This window comes from Phoca vitulina, unplaced genomic scaffold (genome assembly GCF_004348235.1).
Source record: "Phoca vitulina isolate PV1807 unplaced genomic scaffold, GSC_HSeal_1.0 scaffold13, whole genome shotgun sequence".
NCBI lineage: Eukaryota > Metazoa > Chordata > Mammalia > Carnivora > Phocidae > Phoca > Phoca vitulina.
In genome coordinates, this window is record NW_022589716.1 from 43,242,333 (window position 1) to 43,260,360 (window position 18,028).

General features: G+C 48.1%; 1 protein-coding gene across 1 annotated transcript in view; it reads right to left on the reverse strand.

Annotated features, from left to right (window-relative positions):
• FGD5 (FYVE, RhoGEF and PH domain containing 5) overlaps positions 1-18,028 on the reverse strand; it is a 121,592-nt gene that overhangs the window by 28,722 nt on the left and 74,842 nt on the right. Inside the window, exons 6-10 of the mRNA XM_032411996.1 lie at positions 5,434-5,594; positions 5,013-5,169; positions 4,306-4,393; positions 2,540-2,590; positions 1,890-1,948 (exon numbers count right to left, since the gene is read on the reverse strand). Coding sequence (XP_032267887.1) covers positions 1,890-1,948; positions 2,540-2,590; positions 4,306-4,393; positions 5,013-5,169; positions 5,434-5,594 — 516 coding nt within the window. The remainder of the gene's footprint in view (positions 1-1,889; positions 1,949-2,539; positions 2,591-4,305; positions 4,394-5,012; positions 5,170-5,433; positions 5,595-18,028) is intronic.

The following is an 18,028-nucleotide window of genomic DNA, read 5'->3' on the forward strand; positions in this document are numbered from 1 at the left end:
AGCTTGTGGGTATAAATGTGTTAAAGGTGTAATACATCACACTCCGTTGTGATGATGGTCACATCATCAGACAAGTCCCTGTCTGATGGTTCTAATAACATCTAATAACAACACAGCCAGGGGCTCCTGTAAGGTGGTGCCACACATGAGCTCACCCACAGGAGGGAAGACATGGCCCTTCCTGACCTAGTTTTCCTTTTTGGAAACAGAGGCATCCCTGGTTAAAGTGAGGTGCAGAGAAGCCAGCCCATCTGATGCTATGTCATGACGGGGTATGGGACGCCAAAGCACCTCTGTCTTTGGCTACGCTGAAGGAAATCTTACTGCATGTACACGATGCTAAAACAACAAAGAGCAAGGAGCTCATGGACCCCAGAGCAGGAGGACAGACAACCTGATGATAACATGTCTGATGTACTGATTTTCATACCCAGCTGGCTTTAGCCTCCACACTCAGCACACCATCTCTTCAGACTCTTGCCCTACCTCACCTACCCTGATGCCATCTTCCGGCCATGCTGGGTGGCTCTCTGAACTCGGATGTGACCTACGCTTCTCCACCTCCATGCCTCTGCCCAGGTCAGCTACTCTTCCTGGCACATCTTTCCTCTCTCTGCTTTTGAGGCATGTGTCCTCCCTGTGGGGGCACCTCCATCATCTCTCCTCACAGCCCCAGCTGGGAGGGATGGCTCCCTTCTCTGAACCATGTGGCATTTTCTCTCTCCCTCATGATGCTTATCATGTCCACATGTTTACTCCTCCCTGAGCTGTGATCTCCTCATGCTGGGATTCATGTTTTAACTCTGTATCTCCAGTCCCCAACACAAGACTGACATGGAGTAGGTGTCTAATAGATGTGACTCCCCTCTCCTTCTTCTACCTGTGGATGACTTGCTAAAAGGGTGCTCTGTGTATCTGCCACAGCAGAGCTGAGCAAGTACTCAGCATGCATACCACCATCACCCCCACCTCTGCTGGTGGAACACATCACTAACTGATCACCAAACTCTTTCCCCCTGGGCTAGGACTCAGCCTCAGAATCCTTCTCAACACAAAGCTCTAGCCACATCTTAGTGGAGCAGAAAATACGGGACACAAGTAATCAAGGTAGCCACTTGAACAGAGCTGGGATGTGGGATAAAGTTGGTCGTCTTTGGCAGAAAACTGGTAAATACTGGATCAGCGTCCAACCGAATCACACTCTGGCAGAACCCGGCATGTAGTTAGAGCTCACATATTCTTGTGGATAAGTGGTTTTCAAACTTTTGTGAGCAAAATATTTACCTGGGGTGCTTGTTAAAAATGCATATCCCTGGGGCGCCTGGGTGGCTCAGTCGTTAAGCGTCTGCCTTCAGCTCAGATCATGATCCCAGGGTCCTGGGATCGAGTCCCACATCGGGCTCCCTGCTCGGTGGGAAGCCTGCTTTTCCCTCTCCCACTCCCCCCGCTTGTGTTCCTGCTCTCGCTATCTCTCTGTCAAATAAATAAAATCTTTAAAAAAAAAATGCATATCCCTGGACCTGACCCCCAGATATTCTGGCTGAGAAGATGTAAGGTGTGCCTAGGAATTTGTAGCTTACAAGGCACTCCAGGTGCTGATGCAGATGGTCTCAGACCACAGTCGGGACATTACTAACCAGATCTGTACAAGTCTATAGCCCCCCTCACTATTCTAATGGTGAACCAGAGACCCGGACAGGAACACACAGTGCCTGAGTTCACACAGCAAGTGTCAGGGACAGAACCCAAGGGCCAACAACTCTTTGCCAGGTCCCATAGATGGATGCCTGCAGCACCCCCAGAAGTGGAGTATCACAAGGCAGACGTGGGCAGGCTGGAGGGGGGCCTAGACCCGAACCCCGGAGAAGGAGCCCAGGAAATGGACTTACCCCTTGCTCCATGCTGTCATTGGCATGGTCTGTGACTTTGGAGATGAGGGTGAGGGCACCTGTGGGGGGAAAGAGAGAAGATAGCAGGCCTTCTGAGGAGGAGGGCCAGTCCAGGAGCCACCATTCTCGCCTCTTTCCTGTCCTCCCCTCTCTCCCACCCACTCCCCAAGATCACCGCAGTTGTAGGGGCTTGCGTGCGGGAGGCACCAGGTCTTCCCACAGCTGGGTCAGGTCACGGGCCCAACCCTTGCTTTGCTACTACAGCCTAAGTGTCCTTGCCAGTGGTTTGACCACTCTGTGCCTTAGTGCCCTTGTCTATAAACTGAATATGTTAAAATAGGGACTGCCCTGGTAGGTCATATGCAGGGACAGTCACACAGAATTGGGAGGAAACAGGGACACTGAGGTGACTTTTTGAGACCTGGCACCACCTCCTAGCACCAAATTCTGATTACTGCCCTCTCCTTTGACTGGATGACAGCCCATCCTGGGGAGTCTGTGCTTGAGGGGAGGGGGTAATCATCTCAGACGCCCCAGAGGTTTCCTGCCCACTGCACATCCAGCTGCCAGGGAGGGGGCTATGTCCTGCACCAGGGACAGGGACCAAAAGAGGAACACGTCCCCGTCCTCCGGATTCATGCTGCACTTACCCTGCGTGTTATCGTACTCAGCTGAGTCCGGACAAAGGTTGTTTAAATAGTCTGCAGGGAGAACAAGAGCCAGGGTCAGTTTGCCCCTGGGAGGCCAGTCCCTCCTGTCCACAGCAGGAGCCCCCCTCTCCAGACTTGGAGGAAAAGTGCCAGAAGAATGGGGTACCTACCCTCTCACCCCCATTAGCCCGCCACCCCACCACACTAGAACAAAACAGGCCCCCGAACCATCACCAGCATCATTGCCACAACTGCTAGTCATTCACTCGTTCAACAAGTATCTATTCAGCGCTTGCTGTGTGCCTGGCACTGTGCTATGCCTTCAGGATTCACAGACAAGGTGAATCCCTGCCTCTGAGAAGCACACTGTCTACTGGGGGAACAGATGTGACCATCATCACAGCGGAGTGTGATGTATTACACCTTTAACACATTTATACCCACAAGCTCTAGCTCTCTCTCCAGCTACCTCTCCATGTCACTCATTCATTCTAGCAATGCTGGCACTCTTACTATTGCTTGAACATGCCAAGCCTGTTAATACCCCCGGGCCTTTGCACTCACTACTCCCTCTACCTGGTACTCTCTTCTTCCAGATCTTCATAGGGTTCACGTCCTCACTTGGCTGAGATCTCTATGCAGTGCTACCTCCTCAGAGAGATCCTTCCCCGTGCTGTATCTAATTCAGAGCCCTATTACCTCCATCCCCTTAACCTGCTTTATTTTCTTCAGAGCTCTTATCACTGACATATTTTTATTTCCTTGTTAGTTTGTTAAAGTATAAACTCCACAGTGTTACAGAGTTTTGGCTGTTTAATTCACTGCTATATCTCTAGCATCTAGCACAGGGCCTTGTACACAGGAGATACTCAATAAACATTTGTTGAATTAGTGAACAAATTCTCTGTCCCTTGGCCCTAATATACTTTCCTTGTGGCCCTGGTCACTATCTGGAATTACATGCCTATCTCTACGTGTGGGTGTCTGTCTCCCTTACTGGAACAGCAGTTCCCCACGCCTGGTGTCTTTGTCCATTTGGGAGGCAGCTGGGTAAATGAGTCTGGAGCTCAGGACAGAGGTGTGGTATTTCTGGCAGGTGGAGGTAGGGGAGGGGATGACTTTCCCAGGGGAGAGTCTGTAAAATGGGAAGGAAGGAAAGAGGACCTAGGACTGAGCCCCAAGAAACACTGACATTTATGGAAGAGTGGATGAAGGGAGGTTGTCAACACAGATGGAGAAGGGTAGCAGAGAAGTCTGAGGGAGACAGGGAGAGAGTGTATCACAGAAACCTCAGAATGAGAGGGTTGAGAAGCAGAAAGTGGTCAGTGGCTAAGCCACAGAGATGGCCAAAGCAGGTTCAAGGTGAAAAATGTCCAATGATTTGGCCACAAGGAGGACTTGGTGATAAGAACAGCATTAGGGAAATGAGATACCCACTGAGGAAATGCAGAACAAGGGAAGGTGGGAGTCTCTGTGTTTTAGGATGGGAGAGGCTGAAGGAAGACACAGAAGGTGGCCGCTGAAGTGAGGTTTCCAAAGTGGCAGCAGGGGGTTGCAAGCTCAGCTGGAGGGAAGGTGGTGGCAGAGTCTAGCATGTCTGGAGGAGCAGGTGCCAGGAACTGAGAGCCATCCTCCCCCTACCCACTCCCGCCACGGTGGGAGGGGAGGTTGTCATAACACAGCTTGCCACCAGCACCGGCACCCCTCCGCAGGGGCCTTTCCTCCCCGCATCACCTCAGTGCACGTTGACCTCCTGTGGGGCCCACCTGTGAGGAGCACTTGGTACTGGAAGAGGCGCTGAACCACCCGCAGCAGCCGGTGCTTCACGTTCTGGCCACCTCCTTGCTGACTCTGCTGCTCCCAAGAGACAGGGAGGACAAAACTCCATCAGAGACCCCTGTCTCAAGGCACCAGGCTCATGGCATCCCTCATACACTGTCCCATCCACACCTCCTCCTGGCCACGCCAAGCTTCTCCCCGTCTCTAAAATCAGGATCCCCTCCTTCAGGAAGGCCTCCCAGATTAGCATCACCCTGCTGTGACAGTTCCTTCAGGCTCGCAGTCAGTGCATCTACCAGTCCCTGCTTTTCATTAATGTTAGTAAAAGAAAAAAAAAAACAACCCATTTTTCTGTCTAGTAACTGGATACCCAGTTTGTTGATCCATTTGTTGGTCACTCCATTGGCTGGGGTCCCAGCTTGCTTTGTGCTTTTCTCCTGCGACAGGAGAATGGTCACTAAAACCCTCACCATGGTGGGGGCTCATAGAGTTGTCATCAATCACCCATCAGGGAATGTTCTCGGTTCTAGGTCTTCCCTCCTGCTGGGTCACCCTCTCCTTCCCCAGCCAGGTCTTCCCCTCTGACCCCCAGCCTCAGACCTACCAAGAAGCCCCACTGATTCGCAGTAAGCCCTTCCATGCGCACCCCGCCCCTGTATCCTTAGAGCAGGTTCCAGAGGACCAAGGGACCCACCTCAAACTCGCGGACAGCAGCGGCCAGCCGGGGAGAATGCAGGCAGTTCTCACTGAGCAGACTCAGATACCTGTCGAACTGCAGGATGTGAGCGGCATGGTGGTCAAACTCTTGTTCCCGGGCCAGGAAGACGTCAGCCACCTTCTGCTGGCCCTCCCTGCAGCCGGGGAGGGGGATGGGACAGTGAGAACTCAGCCTTGTGACCAGCACAGTGTTCATTGGTGAGCGCTGGAGTCACATTACTGGGTGGCAACCCCAGCTTGACCCTCCCGCGCTCATTTTACTTTGGGCAATTGACCTAATACCTGTGTCTCGGCTTCTGCATTGGTCAAATGGAGACACCGTTTCACATGCTGGGACTTTAAGCACCCCCACCCCCCAGTGCAATGGAAGTAGGGGCAGGAGTCCATAGACGGCTCACCAGTGCAACAGCCTCTCCCCCAGCTCCTCCAGGATCCCCTGGTGAAGGTCTCGGATGGCTGGGAGTTCACTCAGGCCACGCCTCAGCTCCTCCCTGGCCAACGTGTCCTTGCCCTCCTGGTCTATTTCATCCAAGGCCCTCATGACAGCTCCGTGGAAATCCTGAAACCCCAAAGGCCTGTTACCCACAGCTGATAGGACTGAGCACAAGTACACCCTTTGCAGCTCCCCCACGGCTTTGAAGCCCTGACCTACACACAGATAGCACAGGACCTTAGGTCAGCATTTCAGACCCCAGTATTCTCACCTGTAAAACAGGAGTGATAACACATACCTGATGATCACAGATAACTGGTGCCCAAAAAGCACCCAACACAACTCCTGTTACAACAGAGGGCGGTAAAGCATGTTCATTCCTGAACTTGGGTCATGCTCTTCTTCCGAATATTTGGGTAATTCCCTCTCTGAAGAAATATAGGGTGCTCTACCATTATCCGTCTTTGAAAAGGTTCATGCACTGTGTTGTTTTAAAATGAAGTCTAAAGAAATCATAGGCAACCCCTCCATGCTGTATTAAGCAGTCACTGAAAATGATGCAGATGGTGACTATGTATAAATATTCATGTCCTAGAACTAGGAATCAAGAAGGTATACAAAGTTGTCTTTCTATCCTAACACAATCCCATAACACAGGAAAAAAGGAAAAAGCTAAAAGGAAATAGATTGAAATGTAAACAGTGGTTGTGTCAGGGGTCTAAGATTTGAATGATTTTTTTCTTCTTTGTTTTCTAAAATATCTGTATTGTGATTACTTACTTTGAAAATTCCACTAAATTTAATGCACACTAAAATTAAAACAAATGCAAAACCTTTTTTTAACAAAAAAAATTTTATCTTCAAATACACCTGCTCTTGCATGAGCCACAGGTCTGTAGTTTAAATATATGGGATATACTGAAACCACCTCAAATTGTGGAGTGGTGCACATCAGGAAAAACATCAGCATCAGAGGTCATGTGGTCCAGCCCAAATCAAGAAAGTCAAATCACCTTTATAACATTTAGGAAAGATGATCTCACACTGCCTTGTTTGATTGCCTCCCTGATGGAGAATTCATTACTGACCAAGACAGTTAATTCCACTGCTGAACAGTTTTCATTGCTAGAATGGTCTCTTTACATTGAGACCTGAAAGGGGAAAATGCTGAGAGGCATTTAGTGACTTCCTCCAGGAAGTCTTTCTGATGTTCTCCCCACAGTAAAGGAATCAGGAGAAGGGGAAGGCTAGGAAAAAAAGGCAGGGAGGTAGGACAGGGTCAGAGAGAGGGACAAGGGGAGAGAAGAAGAAAAATGAGAAAGCAGAGAGAAAGATAGAGGGACAAAGAGGAGAGAGCGGGAGGGTAGAAGGGAAGGAGGGACTGAGAAGAGAGCAGGACACAGAAGGTGAGAAGCAGCACACTCTCCTGGGCCCTATCTTTAAAGAGGCTGCCTGCGCCATCAGACAGAGGACAGCAGATGTGGGGGTTATAAAGGTCTCTGCTTCCTGAACACCTCATCCTGTCCGGAGCTGACCTCCTGCTCCTGCAACCTGCTCTGCCGGGAATTGGGAGGAAGGACAAGGAGAGGGCGGCCCACCCTGGCCTGTGGTCCCAAGGAGGGAGAATGAGCTGGTTCTTCCTGAGGCCAGCCCTCATCAGCCCCAGTCTGGTGCAGTTTGAAGGTCAGGACACCTCTAGCCCCATCACTGAGGTCAGAAACTTGGGGCTGAGTCTTGAACTAATGAATAGACTCTCTGGCTGAAGGCATGTGTGTCCTTAAGCGGAGGCCACATGCTAGAGCTATAATTAGAAACCAAATCCCATTGTACCTAAGCTATCAGAGCCTTTCCTGAAAGCATGTTTCAGAGGGTGGAGAAAGTGTGAACTACAAGTGAGAGGCAACCAGGGGGAGGTGGTGTTTGATTCTTATTTCTGCCCGCAGCTGCCTCTGGGACACTGGGGTTGTTCTGAACCTGGAGTGGGGGTTTCTCTGCTGACCCAGGGCAGGAGGACCCTCCCACTCTTCCTTATGAGTCCCCATGGTTAGGGCCCAGCCTCCAGCCCTGCAGGGTCTTCTCAGCCCTGGCATCTCAGAGAAAGAAAGAAAACATCCTGATGAGGACAGTAATCCCTCTCGTTTGGGCAGCTGGTAGACAGAGGACTTTCAATACATTGTCATCGGCTCTGTGCCAGGTTCAAGCTCAGATACACCAGAAGAGTAGCTGATGACTGTGGACAAGCTGTCACCTATCTGAGCCTCCATTTCCTCATCTGTAAAATGGGGATAGCAGTACCACTAAGTACAGCATGAGGCTGCTGAGAGGCTCATCCTGATGTTTAAAACTGCTTTGTAAACTGTAAAGTGCTATCCCCATGGCAGTTGTGATCATATTTTAGTTATGACCTCTTCAGAGCAGGGTCACATGTTTTGTTTCCTGCTATGTTTCTAAAGTCCAACAGAGCATGTGACACAGAGAAGTTTTATAGTACTTGCTGACTACTGACTGATTGAAAGACCTTTATTTAATGGAAAAGGAAAGTGAGCCATAGGGGAGCCAAGATCATAATTCGGTCACCCTGCTGCCCAGACCACCACAAAAAGGGGAAGAGGGCTAAGGAGAGGGAGAGAAGGAAGGACAAGCAAAGACAAGACTGATGGCTGCATGTGCATCACACCCCAGGGAACTGAAATATTAACTGCTCTGCAAGCTAGTTTCTCATCTGTAATTAATTCTCACTAAATTGACTCAGTCCCAATGGGCAGGATGGCCATCACCAACATGACTCATTTCAAAAACTGGAGCATAATTGGACTCACCACAAACATCCGTTCTTAAAACTCATGCATTGGCTGGAAGCGCCAAGTGCCAGCCGCACCATCCATCACTCCCTGAAAGGTTTCTGCTATCTCAATAGTCCTGGCCATCACTGCACCCAGGGTCTCTCAGACGGAGGAAGGAGGTAGGAGATAGGAGATACCGGCCCTTATCCCCTTATTCATTCACCAAATATTCTGAGTGTCTGCTCTGCACCAAGCCCTGAGGAGAGAGTGAGAGCAGGAAATGCTATTCTGCCCTCAAAGAGTTTGCAATCTAGAGAAAATGAGGAGTATAACCACAGTTTCAACACAGAGGTATAAGTGCTGTGATGGGGAAAAACACAGGAGCCACAGCTGGCCATAAGGCGGAGAGCTGGCTCACCTCTGGGAAACCATGCCAGGAAGGCAACACCTCCACTGAGATAAGAGGGGAGTGTGTCATGCAGAGGGCACAGCATGTGCAAAGGCCCTGAGGTGAAGGAGGAACTAAGTTGAGTGTGTCTTGGGTGCAGTATGTGTGTACACCTTGCAGGAAATGTACAGGATTAGAATACAATGGCACTGGAGAATCAGACAGAGAACCCATTCCATAGAGCCCTGCAGGCTTTTAAAGGCACTTGGGTTTCATCGTAGGGTGACAGGGAACCACTGGATCAAATATCTATCTTAGAAAATTTACTTTGTTGGGAGAACAAAGTGGCGGTGGCCAGAAGGAGAGCAAGAGCAGTGCGAAGGCCGTTCTAGTCATCCAGGAGCAGGGCCCAGACCCAGTGGTGACCATGGGGATGGGATGGAGAGGGGGGATGGACTAGAGATAATAAGGAAGAAGAACCGAATGGCCCCCATGCCTGCAGGGTCCAGTCAAAACCCCTCTGGGCACCAGAGGCCTTCCTCACCTAGTCCACCTTCTCACCATGCTCACTTCCCAGCTCTCTGTGGAGCTCCTGTTCCAGCCTTAGAGCCTCTAGGCCCCAAGCCAAGGCCTAGAGAACACACATGAGTCCTTGTCTACCTGGAGAGTTGCCTATGTGTGACCTTGGGCAAGTTACTTCATCTCTATGGACCTCAATTTCCCCCTCTGCTAAATGGGGATACAGATACCTTCTTCACAGAGTCTGTGCACACTGCCTTCTGTTATGTTTTAGGATGACTGGTTTTTGTGCCTTCCTTCTCCCCTAGATTGAGTTTTCCTTATCTCTGTATCCCCAGCACCCAGCCCCGGGAAGGTGAGTAACACATGACAACAGCCAACATGTACCGAACACTCCCGCAATCTGAGCTCAACACTACACCTTCCCATCTAGTCCTCAGAACAACCCTCTCACTTTGGCATTATTATTACTTCCATTTTGCCCATAAAATAATCAGGCCCAGAGGGATGGAGTAAATTGCCCGAAGCCGTCAAGATGGCAAGATTCGAGCCAAAGTCAGCCTGACTCCAAAGTCCCAGCTCTTTCCATTGCTCCATGCCAATTCCACATTTACAGATGGGCTCAGACAGGGAAGTGACTTCCTCAGGTGAAGGAGGAGGACTAGACCCCGGTTCTCCAGAGTGCTGCCCAGGGCTCCTACCCAACCTCAGAGACCCTGGGGCAGCCTGGTGGAGAGGCCTGAGTGTGAGGACTGCCTCTCTGCCTCTGGAGTGCGAACAAGTTTCCTAGAGTTCACAGGGTTCTCAGAACCCTGTCCTGGGCTTGTGGGTGGTGGAAGTGGGGAGCTCACATGCAGGGCCTAGTCCCCTGGCCCCTTTTTCCTTTTCCAAACCCACTACTGAGTTTTCTGGGCAGCATAGCATCTCCATTCTCTGGGCTAAACAATTGGTGGGTAGCCAGAATGTCAAACCACTAGGGTTGCTGCCAAAAGTCAAGTGGACTCACTGGGATCCCATCTGGCCAAACACACACCAACCTCAACCATGACCCACCTGTGTCACCAACATGCACTGGCAGGCCGTGAGCTGTCCAGTAGACATGGGTTCACCTGGCCTGATCAGTCACTGGAGGGTACTTTGGAACCCTGAAAACAATTCTGTGTGGGGACACCCAAAGACTTCTTCTTTTTTTAAGAGAGGGAAAGAGAAGAAGCGGGGAGGGGCAGAGGGGGAGGAAGAGAGAGAATCTTAAGCAGGTTCCACGCCCAGCTCAGAGCCCAATGCGGGGCTCGATCTCATGACCATGAGATCATGACCCAAGCTGAAATCAAGAGTTGGATGCTTAAACGACTGAGCCACTAGGCATCCCTAGGCTTCTTAAGCTGTATACAAAAAGTATGAGCCATACAGAAAAAGAAATACATTGCCTTCACGTTAACAGATGAATATGGAAAAAGGGAATTTGGTTGTTCTATGTACTACTGCTATTCCTATCACTTTTCTGTAAAATTGAATTTATTTTTATTTTTTTTTATTTTTTATTTATTTATTTTTTTTAAAGATTTTTTATTTATTTATTTAAGAGAGAATGAGAGAGAGCACATGAGAGGGGGGAGGGTCAGAGGGAGAAGCAGACTCCCTGCCGAGCAGGGAGCCCGATGCGGGACTCGATCCAGGGACTCCAGGATCATGACCTGAGCCGAAGGCAGTCGCTTAACCAACTGAGCCACCCAGGCGCCCTGAATTTATTTTTAAATAGAAGTTTAGGGGCACCTGGGGGCACAGTCAGTTGAGGGACCGACTCTCAAGTCATGATCTCAGGGTGGTGAGATTGAGCCCCCGCACTGGGCTCCATACTCCACACTCAGCATGGGGTCTGCTTAAGATTCTCTCTCCTTCTCCCTTTGCCCCTCCCACTTGTGCTCATTCTCTCTAAAATAAATAAATAAATCTTTAAAATAGATAGATAGAAGTTTAAAATCACTGAAAAAGTAAGATGAAAAATAAAAGGCTTAGGAATATATTCAACAAAAGCATACAACCTGTATTCTGAAAACAACAAAACATCACTGAAAGAAATTAAAGAAGGGGCACCTAGGTGGCTCAGACAGTTAAGCATCTGACTCTTGATATTGGCTCAGGTCATGATCTCAGGGTTGTGAGATCGAGCCCTGCATAGGGCTCCACACTGGGTGTGGAGTCCATTTAAGATTCTCTCTCCCTCTGCCCCTACCCCCTCTCTAAAAAAAAAAAAGAAATTAAAGAAGACCTATGTAAATGGAAAGATCTCTCATATTCACAACTTAATATTGTTAAGAGGGCAATATTCCCCAAGGTGATACACAGATTCATCTCAACCCCCATCAAAATCCCAGTTGCCTTTTTATTAGAGAAACTGACAAGCTGATTCTAAAATTCACATGGAGATGCAAGGGACCCAGAATAGTCAAAATTATCTTGAAAAAGAGAAACAAAGTTGGAAGACTCACACTTCCTCTGATTTCAAAACTTACTAGAGGGCTACAGGAATCAAGACTGTATGGTATTAGGGTGCCTGGGTAGCTCAGTCAGTTAAGTGTCTGGCTCTTGGTTTCAGCTCAGGTCAGGATCTCATGGATTGTGAGACTGAGCCCCATGTTGGGCTCCCTGCTCAGTGGGGAGTCTGCTTGAAGATTCTCTCCCTCTGCCCCTCCCCCTGCTCTCTCTCTCTCTCTCTCAGTAAATAAATCTTAAAAAAAAAAAAGACTGTGTGGTATTGGCATAAGACAGAGAGAAAGATCTATGGAATAGAACTAAGAACCCAGAAATAAATGTTCATGGTCAAGTGATTTTTTAACAAGGGTGCCAAGAAAATTCAGTGGGAAAAAAAGCCTTTTCAACAAATGGTGCTGAGATATTTGGATATCCATATCCAAAAAGATGAATTTGGACTCCTTCTTTATACCATATACAAAAATTAACCCAAAATCAAATACTTACATGTAACAGCTAAAACTATAAAGGTCTTTAAAGAAAATATGGGAGTAAACCTTTGTGATTTGGGACTAGAAAAGCCTTCTCAGATATGACACCAAAAGCACAAGCAACAAAAGAAAACAAATTAGATTACATCAAAATTAAAAACTTTTATGCTTCAAAGGATAATCTCAAGAGAGTGAAAAGACAACCCACAGAATGAGAGGAAATATTTGCAAATCACAGATCTGATAAGGGACTTGTACACAGAATTACAATGAAAAGATAACCCATTAAAAAATGGGCAATGGATTTGAAGACATTTCTCCAAAGAAAACATACAAATGACCAAGAAGCACATGAAAAGATGCCTGACATCATTAGTCATTAGGGAAATGCAAAATCAAAACCACAATGAGATCCCACTTTGTACCCACCAGGATGGCTATAATAAAAAAGATAATAACAAGTCCTGCAAGGAGGTGGGAGAAATTGGAACACTCACACATTACTGGTGGGTATCTAAAATGGTGCAAACAGCTGGTGTTTTAACCTCAAAAGGTTAAAAAGTTACCGTATGATCCAGCAATTGCACTCCTAGGTATATTCCCAAGAGAATGGAAAACATATGTTCATACAAGAATTTGTCCATGAATGCTCATAGAAGCATTTTCCGAACAGTCAAAAAGTGGAAAGCACTCAAATGTCCATCAACTGATGAATGGATAAACAAAATGTGGTCTATCCACACAATGGAATGTTAGCCATGAAAAGGGATGAAGTACGGACACATACTATAATGTAGATGAACCTTAAATACATTATACTAGGTGAAAGACATCAATGACAAAAGAGTACAATTTATGTGAAATGTCAAGAACAGGAAAATCTAGAGAGACAGAACTAGACAGCTGGGTGCCTAGGGCTGAGATGGGGTGATGGGGAGGGACAGCTTAGGGGGTTGTGGTTTTTTTGGGGGGTGATGAGAGTGTGCCAAAATTGACTGTCATGATGATAACACAACTCTGAACATACTAAAAACCATTACATTTTACACTTTAAATGGCTGAATTGTATGGTATGAGATTTATATCTCAACTAAGCTGTTAAAAAAATGGAATAGGGAAGACACAGATTGGGAGAATATTCACAATATGCATATCTGAAAATAGATTTGTGTCCAGAACATCTAAGGAATTCCTACAGATCGGTAAGAAAAAGACAGACAACCCAATTAAAAAATAAGCAAAAGACTTCAAATGAGGATTTCCAAATGGCTAATAAACAGAAAGATACTCAATTTCATCAATCATTAGGGAAATGCAAGCTAAACCCACAATGAGAAGCCACCATGCAATCACCAGAATGGCCACGAGTAAGAAGACTGACAATACCAATGCGCTGGCAGCATGAGGAACGGTATTCCCAGATGTTGGGGGTGGAAGTATATATTGCTTCAATCGCTTTGAAAACCTATTTGGCAGTTCCTAAGAAAGCTGAATCTGTGCTTACTCTATGACCAACAATTCCACTCAAGGTAGATACTTAGGAGAAATGAGTGCTCATGTTCCCTAAAGATATATATGAGAACATTCATAGCAGCTTTATAACAGCCTGAGCTAGAAACAAGCTAAATGATCATCCACAGGGGGATAGATACCCCAACGGTGGTATATCCACACAAAAGAATACTGATATGCATGAAAACTTGGATGACTCTCACGTATTGTGTTGCCCTAAAGAAGCCAGACACAAAAGAATACATAATTCATGATTCCATTCATATGAGGTCCAACGACAGGCTAAACCAATTGAATGTGATGGAAAGAAAAATAGTGGTAACCTCTGGAGGGTGACATGGACCGGGGAGGGGCACAGAGGCATCTTCTGGGATGATGAAAATGTTCTACCTGAGTGGCACTTTGTGTGCGCGCGCACATACACACATTAAAAATTTAAGACCTACCCTTAAGATTTGTGCACTTAACTGTATGTAAGTTAGAAAACATTTTTTTTTTTTTTTGAAGATTTTATTTATTTGACAGAGAGAGACACAGCGAGAGAGGGAACACAAGCAGGGGTGAGTGGGAGAGGGAGAAGCAGGCCTCCCGCTGAGCAGAGAGCCCGATGCGGGGCTCGATCCCAGGACCCTGAGATCATGACCTGAGCCGAAGGCAGATGCCCAACGACTGAGCCACCCAGGCGCCCCTAGAAAACATTTTTAAAAAAAAGAAAGCAGCTCTCTGAGTGAGGAAGACAAGGACTGCTTCCCCCCACTGCTTCGTGTCTCCTCCAAGCCCTTCATTTAAAGTTAAACTCCTGGGCCTGGAGTTCAGGGTCCAGCCTACCTCCACACCTGCTCACTCTCCAGGATGAGCATGCTTCACAATCATCTGTGGGACTTACTCAAACCCAGATCGCTGGGCCCACCTCCAGAGCTTCCATTCGGGAGGCTGGGGATGGGGCTGGGTAATTTTTATTTCTCCCATGTTCCCAAGTAATGCTGCTGCTGCTGGTCCTGGGACCACATTTTGAGCACCACTGCTTTACAGGAATCCTCTTTTCCAGCCTCTGTGACTTTGTTCTTTGCTTCTGGCATCTAATCTATATCTTGTTCATCTTCCTTTTTTTTTTTTTTTTAAATGTTTTATTTATTCATGAGAGTCAGAGAGAGAGACAGAGAGAGGCAGTGGCAGAGGGAGAAGCAGGCTCCCCGCCTAGCAGGGAGCCCGATGCGGGACTCGATCCCAGGACTCTGGGATCGTGACCTGAGCCGAAGGCAGAGGCTTAACCATCTGAGCCACCCAGGCGCCCCCTTTTTTTTTTTTTTAAAGATTTTATTTATTTATTTGACAGAGAGAGATAGCGAGAGAAGGAACACAAGCAGGGGGCAGTGGGAGAGGGAGAAACAGGCTTCCTGCCAAGCAGGGAGCCCGACGAGGGGCTCGATCCCAGGACCCTGGGATCATGACCTGAGCCTAAGGCAGACGCTTAATGACTGAGCCACCCAGGCGCCCCATCTTGTTCACCTTTTAAAGCTGCTTCAAATGCCACCTCCATCATGAAAACCCTTCTGGGTCACTTCAGCAGTCAGTCTAGGGGTCTTTCAAGTATCCTACAGCCTCCAAAACTCTGGGATCACAGCCTGAAGGGATGTGTCTGAAATCTCATATTTTAGCTTAAGAATTAAGGCATATTTTAGGGGTGCCTGGGTGGCTCAGTCGTTAAGCATCTGCCTTCGGCTCGGGTTGTGATCTCAGGGTCCTGGGATCAAGCCCCTCGTCGGGCTCCCTGCTCAGTGGGAAGCCTGTTTCTCCTTCTCCCGCTCCCCTGCTCGTGTTCCTTCTCTCACTGTGTCCTTCTCGGTCAAATGGATAAATAAAATCTTAAAAAAAAAAAAGAATTAAGGCATATTTTATATTATTCTCCAAAATATATCCATGTATGATTTGCTTAAAAATATATATCTAAAGCAAAGCAGCTCTTAGAAAATGTGTCCTCTTGGACACTTACTATATACCTCAGGCAGGGTTATGTGTATCCCAGCCTGAAAAGCAATGGCTTTGCAAAATTTTGCATTGTCAGGCTATGTACTCACTCCGTATGTTTCCGTTATCTTCTCTCCAATTACGCAGAGAGCAGACTGTCTCATTCACTTAAGTTTCACCCTTAGATTGACCCAGCTTTGTTCATAACTGTGCTGAATGAATGTTTTTAAACCATATTTTTTAAAGCTTCTGGGTATCTGTGCACAGCCAGGGTTGGGGACCAGTGTTCTAGAGGATGCCTGTCACGAAGGGGCAGGGAATCACAAAGAACTCATGCAGAAGGGACCTTATGGGATCATCTGTGGGTCTCAAACATTACTGTCCATCAGCACCACCTGGAGGGTTCATTAAAACACAGATGGCCAGGCCCCACCCCCAGAGTCTCTGATTTCACAGTTGTGAGGTGGGGCCCAAGAATATGCATTTCTTACAAGTTCCCAGGTAATGCTGGTGCCACTGGTTCAGGGACCACATTGGGAGAACCACTCATTTAGTTGACCTTCTCACCCTGGGTTCCATGGAGACCCAGGGTTAAGGGAGGTAGAGGCAGAGCCCAAACTTTGGCCTCCACCTACCTTTGAACCACAGCATCTCTGCTCTCAGCTAGTCTTCATATTGGGGTTCCAGGTAAAATTCCATTTGAAGATAAGCCTCCATGGCTAAAAATGTCTGAGTCCCACTGGCCATCTCAGGGTGAGGGATTAAAAGGAGGAGAGGGGCGCCTGGGTGGCTCAGATGGTTCAGCGTCTGCCTTCGGCTCAGGTCATGATCCCAGGGTCCTGGGATCGAGTCCCGCATCGGGCTCCCTGCTAGGCGGGGAGCCTGCTTCTCCCTCTGCCTCTCTCTCTCTCTCTCTCTGAGTCTCATGAATAAATAAAACATTTAAAAAAAAAAAAAAGGAGAGACTTTCCAGGGTTATACAGTCTTTTTTCCTGAACTGAATGAAAACATACAGGGAAGAGCCACACACCTGGGGGGTAGGAACCCCTCTCCTGAGAACTCCTCAATAGCTGCTCCATTCATACTTCCCAATACGGACAGCCCACCCCCTCCCTGGCAGTTCAGGTGGAAAGAAAGCACATTTTCTCACACTGGACTGAAATCTGTCTCTCTCTGGGTCCACAAAGATCAGTGAGCTCACTCTGCCCTGGAAGAGCCCAGCAAAGACTCAGAAACAGGGCCCTCCCCACTCCATTAAAACTTACTTCTTAATGTTGTCTGGGGACAGGGGCTCAAAGATAAAAGTAAGAGACAGACACAAGATCCTCCTAGCTCCACACAACTTCCCCAGCATGAGGCCATCTAGGAGTTTGGTCGGGGTTAACCTCTTGGTCCCCCAGCATCAGCCCCTCCCACCCAACCCAAACACCAACCTTCCCCCAAACTCCTTCACTGCATCTGCCCTGCTCAAGTCCTCAGGGCTCCCAAATTCCTACACCTCCCTTTTGAAAGGCCTTGGGGTATGGTATTCAGGCTCTCCCTGAAGACCAGCTCTCCAGCCACTTCCTGTACACCCCACACCCCAAGCCTCCACTCTGTCCACCTGTTCCTACTTTCTGTCCATCAATGCCATCTCAATGTCCTCTCTTCCAGAAAGCCTTTCCGGACTTCATTCCTCCTGCTCACACTGATTCCCCCCTCCTAAGGCTCCTTACACCCAAACAGACTGTTCTACTTCTCTTTGTTTCCTCCCCTTCTCAGGGCTCTGGAGTCAGATGGCCCTGGTCATACTTCTTACTGGCTGTGTGACCTTGGGCAAGTCACTCATCTTCTCTGAGACTCAGTTTTGGACTCATTCAGCCATCTGAGAAATACCACTGAGCACAGAGAGTGTGTAATTAAATGACATAATGTATGTAAATTGTCAAGCACACAACAGAAGGTCAACAGATGTTCATGCCACCCCTCCTCTACAGCATCAGGTACACTGGACACTGGTTATACTCAGAAGCCAGAGCTGTCTGGGAGAGGAAAGAGGGGACTGGGATGGGGGGCAAACTGATAGCACCCAATTCAGATAAACTCAGAAATTCGACACTGAGTCCCTCTAGATCCTGCACTTGCGCCAGTCCTGCCAGTGCCAAGGCCACGGTTGAATTAAACATGCATGCAGTGATAAGGAGGGCTGTCCTGTTCCTCTGAGCAGTCTGAGAAATCTGGCTCTGTCCTGGGCACTCCTGATGCCCTTTCTGGTGCCTACCACCACTGAGCAAGGTGGGTACGGGAGGTGCTATCAGTGGGACAGATTCAGGGAGGATATGAGAAGCCTCTTACTTGCCTTTCTGCACTGTGTTCTCCTAATACTCCTCCCTTAGTCCCTCTGACCCTTTCACAAAAACCTGCCAGGTGGGGCACCTGGGTGGCTGG